Source organism: Drosophila albomicans, chromosome 3 (assembly GCF_009650485.2).
Source record: "Drosophila albomicans strain 15112-1751.03 chromosome 3, ASM965048v2, whole genome shotgun sequence".
Lineage (NCBI taxonomy): Eukaryota > Metazoa > Arthropoda > Insecta > Diptera > Drosophilidae > Drosophila > Drosophila albomicans.
Genome location: NC_047629.2, coordinates 48,157,376 through 48,170,336, shown reverse-complemented (window position 1 = coordinate 48,170,336; position 12,961 = coordinate 48,157,376). Strand labels below are relative to the sequence as shown.

General features: G+C 36.6%; 1 protein-coding gene across 1 annotated transcript; it reads right to left on the bottom strand.

The window, feature by feature from the left end:
- Nucleotides 1-2,096: 2,096 nt before the first annotated feature.
- Nucleotides 2,097-3,065, bottom strand: LOC117572067 (syndecan-3). Its single transcript, XM_034254647.2, has 2 exons — nucleotides 2,959-3,065; nucleotides 2,097-2,897 (listed from the first exon to the last, which is right to left on the bottom strand). Exons 1-2 carry the CDS (start codon nucleotides 2,959-2,961, stop codon nucleotides 2,112-2,114), a joined length of 789 nt encoding a protein of 262 aa, XP_034110538.2. The 5' UTR covers nucleotides 2,962-3,065; the 3' UTR covers nucleotides 2,097-2,111.
- Between the last annotated feature and the right edge of the window lie 9,896 nt (nucleotides 3,066-12,961).

The window sequence follows — 12,961 nt, the reverse complement described above, 5'->3', positions numbered from 1 at the left end:
TATTCTCGTGTTGCACCAATAAAAATAGCAAACTTCATTGATTGAAGTATGGCGAAAATTGAGATGCTCTGCAATTGAGTTGGACATTAATGAAAATAAGTTTTGAGTAAATGTCGCTCACTCATTAATATCAATTAGAGAAAATATTAAATAAAATCATGATATAAAAAACAGTCAACAACTAATGATAAATTTATGTTGATGTCGCTGTCTCATTAATATCAATTTTAACTGCTCTTGAAATGTAGGAAAAAATTAAGTTAAACTCTGGTATTCATCTAGAAAAAACTGTGTAAATATTGATCTATTTAGAGTTTGATTTATATATATTTAATTATATGTGAATAATATAGAAAATATCATTCAAATAAATTATGAATTTATGCTTACATAAAGTAGACGTCTCTATTTCATTAATACCAATTATAACTGCTATTTTTATATTTAAAAATAAAACTAAATTCTGATATAGGAAAAAGGAGTTAAATTAGAAACGAATTTATTTTATTTATTATTAAATTAAATTAAGATATTCATATACCAAAAAGTATTTAAATTAATGATGCTATGAATTTTAATTTTTCTCTCTATATCTATCTATTTATCTCTCTATTTCTTTCCCTTTTTCTTATCATATCAACTGCAAGTGCTTTTTAAGTTTCACAAAATTAAATGAAACAAATGTATTCTAAAAGAAAAAAATGTGAGATTAACAATGAATTTTCACTTATGTAAAGCAAATGAGTTAATCTCAATGTAGCATTAATATCAATAGCAACTTTTGTTTAACCTTAAACAAATGAAATTAAATTCTGATATTAATATAGAAGTGTGCTCGGCTGTAAAATACATGCTACTAAATTTTAATGAAAGCAAAACAGTGCGTTATTTTTCTTAAAATATACCGCAAAAATACTAAAATATACCAAAGCCCATATTTTGTAGATCGGTGAAGTGCTACAATCGAAATATACCATAGAGGAGGGGAAAATATACCAGAATGTCAGCGAAAGCAAACCCGAAGTGAGTAAGTAAAATTAAGTATTAATATACCTAAGGCTGTATTTGGTATATTGATATAGTACTTCATTCCAAATATACCATAGAGTACAAAATATACCAGACTTAGGTATTTAAATGAATCCCAAATTTATTTTACTTATCATTAAATTAAATTATAATGTAAATATAGAAAAAAGTATTCAAATTAAGTGCTTAATAAATTTTGTGTCAAGCAGCTGAAATATAATAACATATTTGTTATATCAAAGTCCATTCAAGTAATCAATCAACATCGCTTGCACTTAATGCCAATAACCAAGCCAAGCAGTGAAAATAGTTACACCCTCAGCGAATCATAATCAATCAGCATTTGAATGTTGACCACCTGGAGCTGTAGCTGGAGCCAAGTTGCCACAGTCGTCACGGTCTGGGCGACAAAATGTGGCCATAGAGGGAGTTTAAAACAACATTAAAAAGGAGCTGAAAAATTAATGGAGCAATCGGAAAATTGCTGAATTATTGAGCGAAAAGCGCTGGCTAGCTGGAGATGCCAAACTTGGCTAATCAAAATACGTATACGAACTGAGGAACAACAACAAGGAAAACAATAAAAAGGGACGAAACATTGTGTCAACAAGAAGCAGGAGAAATCGAGGGAGAAGGAGAAAGAGAAGGAAAAGGAGAAAAGCGAAGCCTGGCGTTTTGTGTCGTGACAGGCGCAAGGATTGAAAAGTGTAAGCGACAACAGACAAATCAATTGTGTAGCCACACACACGAGGAAGGACGACAGCGCAAGGACATGATGGCAACCCAGATGATGAGCCTGATGAGGATGATGATAATAATGATGATGAGGAAGCTGTATTTGTGGCTGTGGATGAGGGACACGCTGTTGTGTTGTGTGTTGTGTGTTGTCTTCGTCATCTGCGTGTGTGTGGCAAACAGAATGAAAACATTTTTCTAATTTCCTGTCATCAATATCAAATGAAATGTTATACTCCCCACGCTCGGAGCTCCGCCATCTAATTGAGTTGTTGCCACAGCAAAATGTTGCAAATGTGCGAGAGTGTCGCGCGTATTTATAGAGAATTCCATTTTATTGCAAGCCTTCAGCTGTGTGCGTTTTGTGTTTTGTGCGGTTTTGTGGTGCGCGTTTTGTGGTGTGGCAAATGTGGTGTGTATGTTTGTGTGTGTGTAAAAATAAACAACAAAAGTTGGTTAACAAAATTCGTTTTGGAATTAAGTCGCAGCCGGCGAATGGAGCGATAATGATAGCCATCATCTAGGAGAGCAGCTGATTCATCGCTCTCCGGCAACTCTTCAGCCACAACAGCGTTGTCCTCGAGGGGCGGCAGATAAGCTTCAACAGCAGCCACAGCCTGGCCAAGATCGGGAATAATCTCGGGTGCACTGTAGTGATAGCCATCGGCTTGCAACACGCCCGAACCCTGCTCGATATCCTCATGCGTCTTCACTTCAACGGGCTCCTCAGTGGCTGCCACTTCAGGCTCAGCTTCAACAGCTGCTTCTGTGGTTGGTTGCTCCGTTGGCTGCTCTGTGGTGGTGGTGGTTGTGGCAGGTGCTTCAACTGCCTCTGCGGTGGTGCTGGGAACGATCTCTTCAGTGGTTGTTTCTACTTCCTCAACTGGTGGCAAGTACTCGTTGCTTGGTGGCAAGTAATCACGTGGCGGTTGGAGAACATGTGATAGAGTAGCCGCATGTTGCTCCACAGGTGGCAAGTACTCGCGACTCGGCAGCGGTGGCAACACCACAGGCGGCAAATACTCCAACGGCAGATGACTAACATCGCGCAGCTGACGACGCAATGCGCCAGCATCAACTGAGGCAAGAGCCACCAAAAGCAGCAGTAGGCCAAGGAATTTGTTGTGTAGTTGCTGATGAGTAGACAAAGTTACAACTAAAAGCAAAAGCTAGAGATAAGAAATTACCACTTACCATGGTTAAAAAGTTGTTGATGGTCTTGCAGGGCGTTGCGTTATGCTGATACTGTTGAAATATCCTAAACTATTTATATGAAAAATTAGCGAAAGAGATTGCAGAGCAGAGCAGCGCAGCAGACTCTCAAACAGCGGCATCGAACATCAACGCAATCGAACCGGAATCTTTCATTCAGTTTCAGTTTCAGTTTGAACTTGTTGTTGTTGTTGTTGCTTGTGGTTCATTAAACACACTTAGCGACACCTTCCGCAATGAGACGGCGGCATCTTCAAACCTGTTGCAATTGAGCTGAAGAGAGATTAAAGCGATCGCCATGTTCGATGTTCGATTGCTCGATTGCTCGCTGCTGCGACCTCTAATCGCATTTTGGCCACTTCAATGCCATGGTCATCAACCAAACAGCTGAGGCTGAGGCATCGTTGGCATCGGCATCGTCCGAAGCTCGGCAACAGTTGTGTTTATCTACTTATTTATCTTGCTTCGCTTATGCTTTGGCCTGTTTGTCTCTCTATTGTTTGTCTGTTTGTTTTAACTGAAGAATATTTCGCACTCAATTTAAAAATCTGTCAATATTATAATGTTGTGTGTTATTGCCGTATAATGCGTGCCACATTCTACAAACACAAACGAACGAACGAACGAACTCTTAAGTCCATTTTCAATGCCCCGGCAAACAAGCAAACAAACCATTCAAATTCAATTCAATTTCAATGTCAAATGTAATTTTCGTGTGCAAGGCCCTAAGATACAAACAATTACAACATGTTGGTTCGTTGCTTGATGTGGTGCATGATGCAGCACTTCTTCGGCTTGCGGCTCAGAACTGTCCACGAGCAGTCACGAACACGCTAAATGCACACCATGACGTGGCAATTACACACTTATCACACATACGCCACATTGTCCGGCTCTTCTTTGTCTCTCTTGGTCTAAGCGGCTTAAGGCGAACTAATGAAAATCGAAATCAAAGCTCAAGATAAACGAGTGAAGCAGAAGGAGGAAGCAATGCACACACACACACACACACACACACACACACACACACACCTTGGCAATCGAAGTGCAATAAAGCGAGTTAAGCTCTGGCAAAATCCGTTTTGTGCCAATAAAAATATTAGTGCAGAAAAGTTATTGATCAATGGCATTCCTCCTACAGCTTCCCTCAGTTTATATTCATTTAAACATACAAACTTTTATATATGTATATATATATATATCCTTATCTTTGTATGATTTCCGACTTTATTTTCAGCGCGTGGCGAGCAAAACAAACAAACAGCGAGAAGAAGAACAAAAAACAAAAATACGGGCAAAAAATAAATCCAAATGAAAGCAAAAGCGTATACCATTTTTTTTTCCAGTACTTCAGCAGCTTCCCTCTGTTCCCCCCGTTTTCCTCTCCACTTCACGCTCTCACATTTCCAACAACGTAGTCAAATTCAATGTGATATCTTTTTCTTTTCTCTCTCTTGCTTTTTTTTATTTTTGGCCGGCTGGATTAGTAGAAATTGAAAATGCTGGCACAAAAACCGAAACGCGAGTCGCATTCTCCCTTCTCTCTCTCTCGCTTCCGCACTTGCCACGCTTTTGGTTATGCTTAATAGAAAAGTAAAATATTTAGTTAGGAATTTTAACTAAATAAGCTCCGCTTTAGCATCGACATCGACATGGTTGCTGGAAGGCAAAACCAGCAACCAGCAGCAAACCAACAGCAGCAGGCTGAGGCATCCATTGATGCCAGAAATCGAAACGAAACGAATTTTACAATAAAATCCGCGGATGGGTAAACGGAAAAATGTTTGCCCGATTGCAACTGTGACCAGCCGAACAACTCGATCTCCCAAAAAACAAACAAACAACAAAACCAAACCTGAAATTGTATGCAACTGAGTAGAGATGAAGCTTTATTGTGCTGCCCATCAATGGGAACAGCAAATACGGAGGAGGCATTGTGAGTGGCCCGAAAATCAAATAGAGACATGCAAAGTTGCAAGTTGCAAGGCGAATTTGCATTTTCAAAACCTAGATATGCAAATATTATTTCAGTTACTCTCGTTCGTAAAAAAAAAAAAATACAGCTATGCCAAATGCTTTTAAATGCCAAAATTCCATCAGAATTATATTTACAATAGATTTACCTGAAATAACGAAGATAAATTCACTAAAAATAAATAAATTTGCTTGATGAAGATAAATGCACTAATTGAGGCAATTCAGAGGGAAATATTTTCTATATTTCAAGTAATTTGAATAAAACCAAGTTTAAAGTTTACTCATGAATTTTAAGCTTCGTTTGATGTTTGTTTGCTAAATTAAAAAACAAACTCAAATGCAAGGAACTTTGATATAATTGATATTTGATATTTGACTATTTATTTAGTATACTCAAATGGTATATTTAAATGATAATACCGCACTGCTCTGATTTATTTCATATATATTTCAGTATTTTGTCGCTATATTAATTTGTTATATAGATATGATGATACCGCACTGTCTTGTTTTTATCTTGTTATACTTCAGTATTTTTTTGGTATATTAATTTGTTATACTTAAATGACAATATCGCACTGTTGGTATATTTATTTGGTATATTTACATGTTATATTCAGTTTTCTTTCCGTAATTTGATATTTTTAAATAAAAATACCGCACTGTTTTGCTTTAATTAGGAGAGGGTACGGGTATCTCACAGTCAAGCACACTCATATTATGCTGTGTTACTTGTTTATATTTATATTTTAGTTTGATTTAACAATGTTACAGTTGAAATTTAGAGTTAAGTTCTTGCATTGAATTATAATATGTTATAAATAAAATTGGAGCAGTCAATCCTCAATGTTTTGGACTTTTGATAGCTCAGACAATTATGTTAGTCAATCTGAACAAAACATTCTATTTATATTGAGAGATTGAAATTGTGTGCTCATTTTCTAAGCCACTTATTTTTTGTTTAAACTTTAAATTAAGTTATGTATGTATGTATATATGTATGTATGTATGTTTGTTTGCATCAATGTATGTGTTTGAAAGCAACATGAATTTGTTAAAAGCAACATGAATAATTCTTCAACTTTCCAAACTTTTTGTTTCCTGACTTAATTTTACTTTAATTTAGGAATTTATGTATGAGTTCTCTATAACATGACAAGAGTCTAAGCGACTGGTTTTCTATATATAGAACAATTTATTAGAATGTGGGAAGAGATATTTAGAATACATAGTGTATATGTTTAGGGAGAAGAACAAAAAGAGTACAAGCTAATTTAGAGATAACAAAACGAATAATACACAAGATTTGTAGAGGAAGTTTATCTACATAATGCTAAATATAAAAGTATTTAAATAAAATTGTTGTATGTTATAGTATCTTAAGAATAAAAGCAAATCCATTTAATGTTATTTAAGTCATCTATTTAGTTCAAGTTTTGTATTTACAAAAGTGTTTGAACATTAGCAATCACAGCATCAAATTATCAAACCAAATCTTGCGAATTGAGCTGAGTAATTAATCTGCTGTAAGTAAAACACAATAATTACAAATCCAATCAGTGCAATTGGCCTAGTGATTTACCAGGTTTCAGTTAAGCTGCTGCTGCTGTTGCTCTGAGCTTTGATTTGAGTCCCAGACATCATTTGCATGCGCTGCGGGAACTGGGAAACATGTATTTCTCTAGTCGTGGTACTTAGTTGTTGTTGTCTATGGTGGAAGGCAAACAAAATGTAATCACTTCATGCAATATGCAACAGTTGTGGGGGGCAGCAAAACTGGCAGCAAATTAGACGCAGTTCACGTGACTGTCACCTTAACACATTACGCTCCAATTACGCGTCCATCTGCTCAGCTGATGATGAAGGTAAGGAAAGGAAAGGTAAGGGAATCAGGGATGCTCAAAGTTGTTCTCTGCCTCTCTGTGTGTGTATCGCTTTCTGCATAATAAAATCAGTCGCAGCTTGTCGGCAAACTTAAGCTGCCTGCCTGCCTGCTGCCACAAGCACAAAGCTGCAAGGAGGAGTCACAAAATGCAATGCATACTAAACAGTGGCTGCGACTCTTGATTGTAGCCTCTCAGTTCAGTTATGCAACAGCTGCCACACGCGGAGTTGCACCCAGCTTAAGTTGTAGCACGAAAAATTTAATTACAACTTAAAGGTTTTCCCTGTCGTACCAAAAAAAAGAAAAAGGTTCTCAAATTTCCACAGATTATTTATTATATTTCGCCTTGCTGTTGATTTGCCAAGCTTCCTTTTATGCCAGCCAGGAGCCAGGACGAAAGAAGGAAAGGAAAGCAACCCATTGTCAAAGTCAATTTAATTGTCTCAATTACGCGCTAAGCGTCGCCAACTCGTAAACTCGGAACCCAAATCAAGCCAAGGTCAGTTAGTCTGACAAATGGGCGACGAAAAGCGCTTCATTTAAGACCAAAAGAAAAGAAAAGGCATTGCGCCACCTCGCCTCGAAAAATAATCAAGTGACTTACTCGAAAAGTTAACATAATTTTGTGGCAACTTCAAAAGTTTTTGGCTCGCGCTCTCAACTCTTTCTCTCAGCTTACTTTATTATTGTTACTTCTGCTTCTGCTGCTGGTTGTCAGCGTATTTTCACGCTTAGTTGAATGCATTTCAGGTTCTGAATTAAAGCACCCTGTACTTAGTTGCTGTGATATGCTGCGTATACGTAATACGCTTTGCAGTTTAATTAAAACCGGGACAACAACAACATCAACTTGTCTGTCATTTTGATCATTTTACACTTATTTGCGCAGCATCATCATTTTCGGCGTCAAAAAATAATCTAAAATTCTTTACGAAAAAGTGAGCAACGCATGTAAATTTTTCATAATCATCAAGTGAAAGCGGGGTAGGAGTAAGGGTTGAGCGCACAGCAAATTGTGTTGTGTGCAAATATAGGAAATTGTGCAAATATTGAACGGAAATATCCTGCGGCTTTCGGGGCATCCTATTCGACACGTGCTGCAAGCAAAACAGTCGTCCGTCCAAAAAGGGGGCGTGATTGAAAACCGCGTGGGCTGACTAACTGCCAGCTGCAAAACTTTAATACCCCATGATGTGAGTGCGCGTGAGTGTGAGAGTGAGTATATATATGAGTGCTTATACCCGCTACACATAGGGTAGAAGGGTATTAAAACTTTAGAAAATGTTTATAAAAGGTAGAAGGAGGCATCTCCAACGCTATACAGAATTTATATTATTGATCAGCGTTAGATCTCAAAGACAATAATAGATAAGGATATAATTTTTTTCGACAGCACTTGTTATATTTGCACACATATCAAGTTGGTTCCACTTCCAAACAAAACAAATACTAAGCGTGATTTAGAAGCTAGAATCGAGATTTTTGGTATATACAATAATAACTATAATCTTTTTGTTTCCTGAAAATTTGCGATCAGATAAAATTAGTAGAAGTTAGTAAAGAAATACTTTTGTATGGATAAAAACGACTAATTACTACGGGTCTTACATAGTTGCTTTCGCTGACAATGTGGTATATTTTACAGAGTGTAAAATATGGTATATTTTTAATGTAATATCAATACCAAATGTAGCCTTTGGTAAATTCTTGATATTTTTGTGGTATATTAATCTAATATATATTATATCCGGTATATTTTACTCTATGGTATATTTTATTGTAATACTGTACCAATATCTCTAAAATATCCTTTGGTATATTTTTAGTATTTTTGTGGTATATTAATTTGATGTATTTTGAAAAAGAATACTGCACTATTTTTTGCATTTATTAAAAATAGATAGCAGGTATCTCATAGTCGAGCATACTCGACTGAAGCTTTCTTACTTGAATTTGAGTGTGTGTGTGGCGCATACAAGTGAATCGCTCATTTTACTCCTTTAAGCCGCAAGAGCTTTGGCCAGGGCCGAGTGTGTGTATGAGTCAAAGTGTGTGTGTAAGTACGAGTGTGTATGTGTATGAATGTGTGTGTTTAAGCATGTGTGCATCTGTGTTCTGTTGTGTGTTAATGCCGGCGGTTGACGTTTATAATTTTACACCGAAACTAATTATATTAACTTGAGAGCAACGGCGCTCAACGGAATCAGTTTATGTAATGCATATGTAAGTGCTTGTCTCTCTCCTCTCTCTCTCTCTCGCTCTGTGTGTTTGGTTGCTACATAATAACAACAATAGCACTTGGATGTAATTTCCAATTAAGCTCAATTTAATGCGCAGCGAGGCAAACAGACACACAAAGAAGTGGACGCCAAACTCCGCAACTGGACCGAGGTCCATGGACATGGACATGAATGTGGACCTCATGGAATGGCGTGTGGGTGCGCCTGGAAACCTGGCCATAATTGGAAGCGAAAAACAAGAGCATCGAAGAACAGCACAAGCTGCTCTAGAAATTGCCAAGACATTGCCATTTACGACTATATAAGTATTTATTGTTTTTTCGCCTTCCAAGACAAAAGGTAATTACACTGCAAGAAATGCGAGCATAGATTGCCAGCAACTCAACAAAATTTGTGTTCTGCTCACACTTAATTGCCAGCTTAACAGCTTGTCTTCAAAGTTCTAAAAGATGCTCAATTGCTATGGCAAGTAAGCCGCAACGAGCTGTAAGAAAGACTCTTCGATAAATACTACAAACATATGTAAAAGTTTATTATAAATCACCTACGTTTGAATTAGAAATTAGAAAGGAGCATAAACTTTAAAAAAAATTTAAGATATAACGACACAATTGTAATAAAAAATGTATTACTAATACATTAATCAAGCTGTAAAGAAGGCTTCACTCTAAATACCTTAAACAACAATATGAGAAATTAGGAGATAGCATAAGCTAAAGTCAAACTAAATTAGTTTGAGGCAATATCTAAATCAAAAAAAGGAAATCTTTTATATAAATCAGCTCCCACTAAATTATGAATTAGGAAATGTAATAAAATAAATTTTGCAAAAGGTCTGAGGTTCCCTGGGCAAAGTATTTAATTGTCAGTCTAAATTTACAATAAATAAATTATTCAATGTACACATTAACTTCAACTTCAACACAGCAAGCTGTAAAGAAGACTTTAATAAAAATCAGCTGCCATTAAACTCATAATTAGAAAATAGAAGAAAGTAAAATATACTAAGAGTTTAAGTTACCCTGGCTAAAGTATTTAATTCTAGGGCCACAATTATAATAACAAAATCATCAGCTTCAAAATTAACCAAGAACTCTAAAATTAACACAACAAACATATCTAACAAATGTTTATTAAAAAAAAGAGACCACTCAGTTAAAGAATTAGAGATTATTTCTAAAATCCTTAAAATACTCTAGACAAACAATTGAATTGTAGCTTGAGAAAGAGATAAATACATATTTTTTAAATCACAATTATAACCGTTTAAATTCAACTCTAATTTAAAACTTCACTAAAATTTATTATATTTTAAAATTATATTTAAATAATAATAGTTTAATATTCCAAAGCACATTCTCTATTCACCCTGAATTTTTGCTATGCACAGCCCAGATTCAAATTCGATTATCCCATTGCAATTCCACTTACTTTGAACACCCTGTGCGCACCCTGTGCATAGCGTACGTCACTTTGCAAACTAATTAAATCGACAACTGGTGCTAGGCTACAATTTTAATTGAAAGCCATTTGGCTTCTAACAACTACAACAAACAAAACAAACTGACAAACAGTCAAACAAACACAACGCCAACGACTCCACAAGCAGCAAGCAGCAAGCTGAAGGAGCTTGACAAGTGTTCTGTCCTCTCTATATTAGTATAAATGCGAAAGTGTTTGTGTGTGTGTGTGTGTGTGAGGCGAATGTCCTTTAGTGTCTGTTTGCCACTTAAATTGAATTCGAGGCAACGCCGCCGCACGAAACTCATTTAAGCGGCACGGCAATTGTTATTGTTGCTGCTGTCAATTGTTGTAGTGGCACAATTATTTCATATTATGTATAAAAAAACAGAGGAGAAGAAAAGGAACAAGTAGGAAAGGTTCAGTTAAGTGTGTCCGACTGTGAGATACCCGCTACAGATTCTTAAAATATACCAAATTAATACCTCCAAAAATACTCCAATATACCAAAGGCTATTTTTGGTATATTGAATACATAGTGCTACATTCAGATATAACTGTAAGTCCAAAATATACCAGATTGACAAACAAAGCTGCTGTTGCATTTTAAAATATACCAAATTAGTATACCACAACATACTAAAAATATACCAAAGGGTATATTTGTTGCATTGAATTGTACTATATTCCAAGAAAAATACATATGCCAAATTAATACACCACAAAAATACTAAAATATACCATCTGCTATACTTGGTATATTCATCTAGTACTAAAGTAAAACAAGTAATTTACAGTAGAGTGTGCTTGACTGTGAAATACCCGATACCTATTTTGAATAAATACAAAATAGTGCGATGTTATTGCTAAAATATGTCAAAGTAAAATAGCGCAAAAATACTAAAATATACCAAAGGTTATATTTGGCGTTTTTCCCAAGCAAAAGTATTCCTTAAAAATCTTCTGAGATCTTCATAGGAACGAATGGACAGACAGACGGGCAGACAGTCTCGGTTGTTGGTCGGAGTTACGTTTCATAGAGGCACAAATGTATAATACCCTTCTACCCTATGAGTAGCGGGTATAACAAGAGAGAAAATTGAAGTAATGTGGCATCGAGGAAGCGCAAACAAATGTCGAATAATTAAAAGTAATTGAAAACGAAATAAAAGTGAAATACGAGACGTCTGCGTCGATTTTGAAATGGAAACCTAATTAAAAAGCATAAATCGTTGAATACCCATGGGACAGGAATCCGAACCTCTACTCTCTCCCCCTCTCTGTAATGCTGCTCATCTAATTGAAATGGAGTCATTATCCTGTCTGTGTTCTGTTCATTGAACTTTGCCAAAAAATAAAAAGAAAGAGAAAGAAGTAGAAAGAAGTAGAAAGAAAAGTTTTGCTTGCAGCTGCAGCTGTCGAAGGTAAATTTGAATGTAAATTGTAAATTAAATAGCCACAGCAAAGCAGCTCAGCCAAAGGTCTCGTTACGCTTCCCCCACTCCGCTCACTCCAACCCACTTTGTGGGTCGCGAGCTCTGTCCTTCCTGTGCCTGGCAAGACAAACAGCGCAAATAAAGCAAATAAACAGACAAATACCACGTACACAAAACTGACGAAGCGGCCAAGCAAACAGAAAACAGAAATCAAATTGTTATTGTGACTGCGACTCTGACTGAGGCAGCGACTGCTGTTGACCCTCGTTTGAGTTGTGCGTTCCATTCCTAACCATTTTTATGCTTATTTGTTTTCATTCTCATTTGTTGCCGCCGCAGCAGCTTCTTTTCAACTGCAGCGTTTCTTTTTTTCCGCTTCTCCCCCTGTTCTTCCATCCTCCGCCAATTGCAAGGTGTCTGGGGAAATTAACAGCGCCTCAGGTGCGGCCGCCTGCCACGCCCACTCTCGAGTCGATTTTTAATGAAATATGACTTTGGAAAGGGCAACAGTGAACCATCAAAGTCAACCTGTAGCAGTAGCAGAATATTGCGCATACGCAACGTTGAGCAGCAAAAGCTACGAAAAATTCCACAACAAGCAACGAGTTAATTATTACAGCTGACTGCGCAGCTAATTGGAGCAACGTTAGAACATAAGGATAAACCACCTTCGGCTACATCCTTTGTGCTCTCTTCATGATTTTTAACATCACATTTTATGTTATATACATACATATTTTTATCTTCATCTTTATATCTTCATCGACGACGAGGCACTTCCGAGCTGTGTGCCATAAATAGACAGGATAATAACCAAGGAGCAGGACACTGTCCTTGTTTTATGGCGGGGAGAAGAGCGAGAGCTTTTCATAATTGCTAAGCTTCGATTTTCTGTTTTTATTTAACACGCATTTTCCGACTGCGTGAATTTAAATTGAATTTTAAATATGCATAGTCACAACACTTGAGCCGGCACAGCCTATATA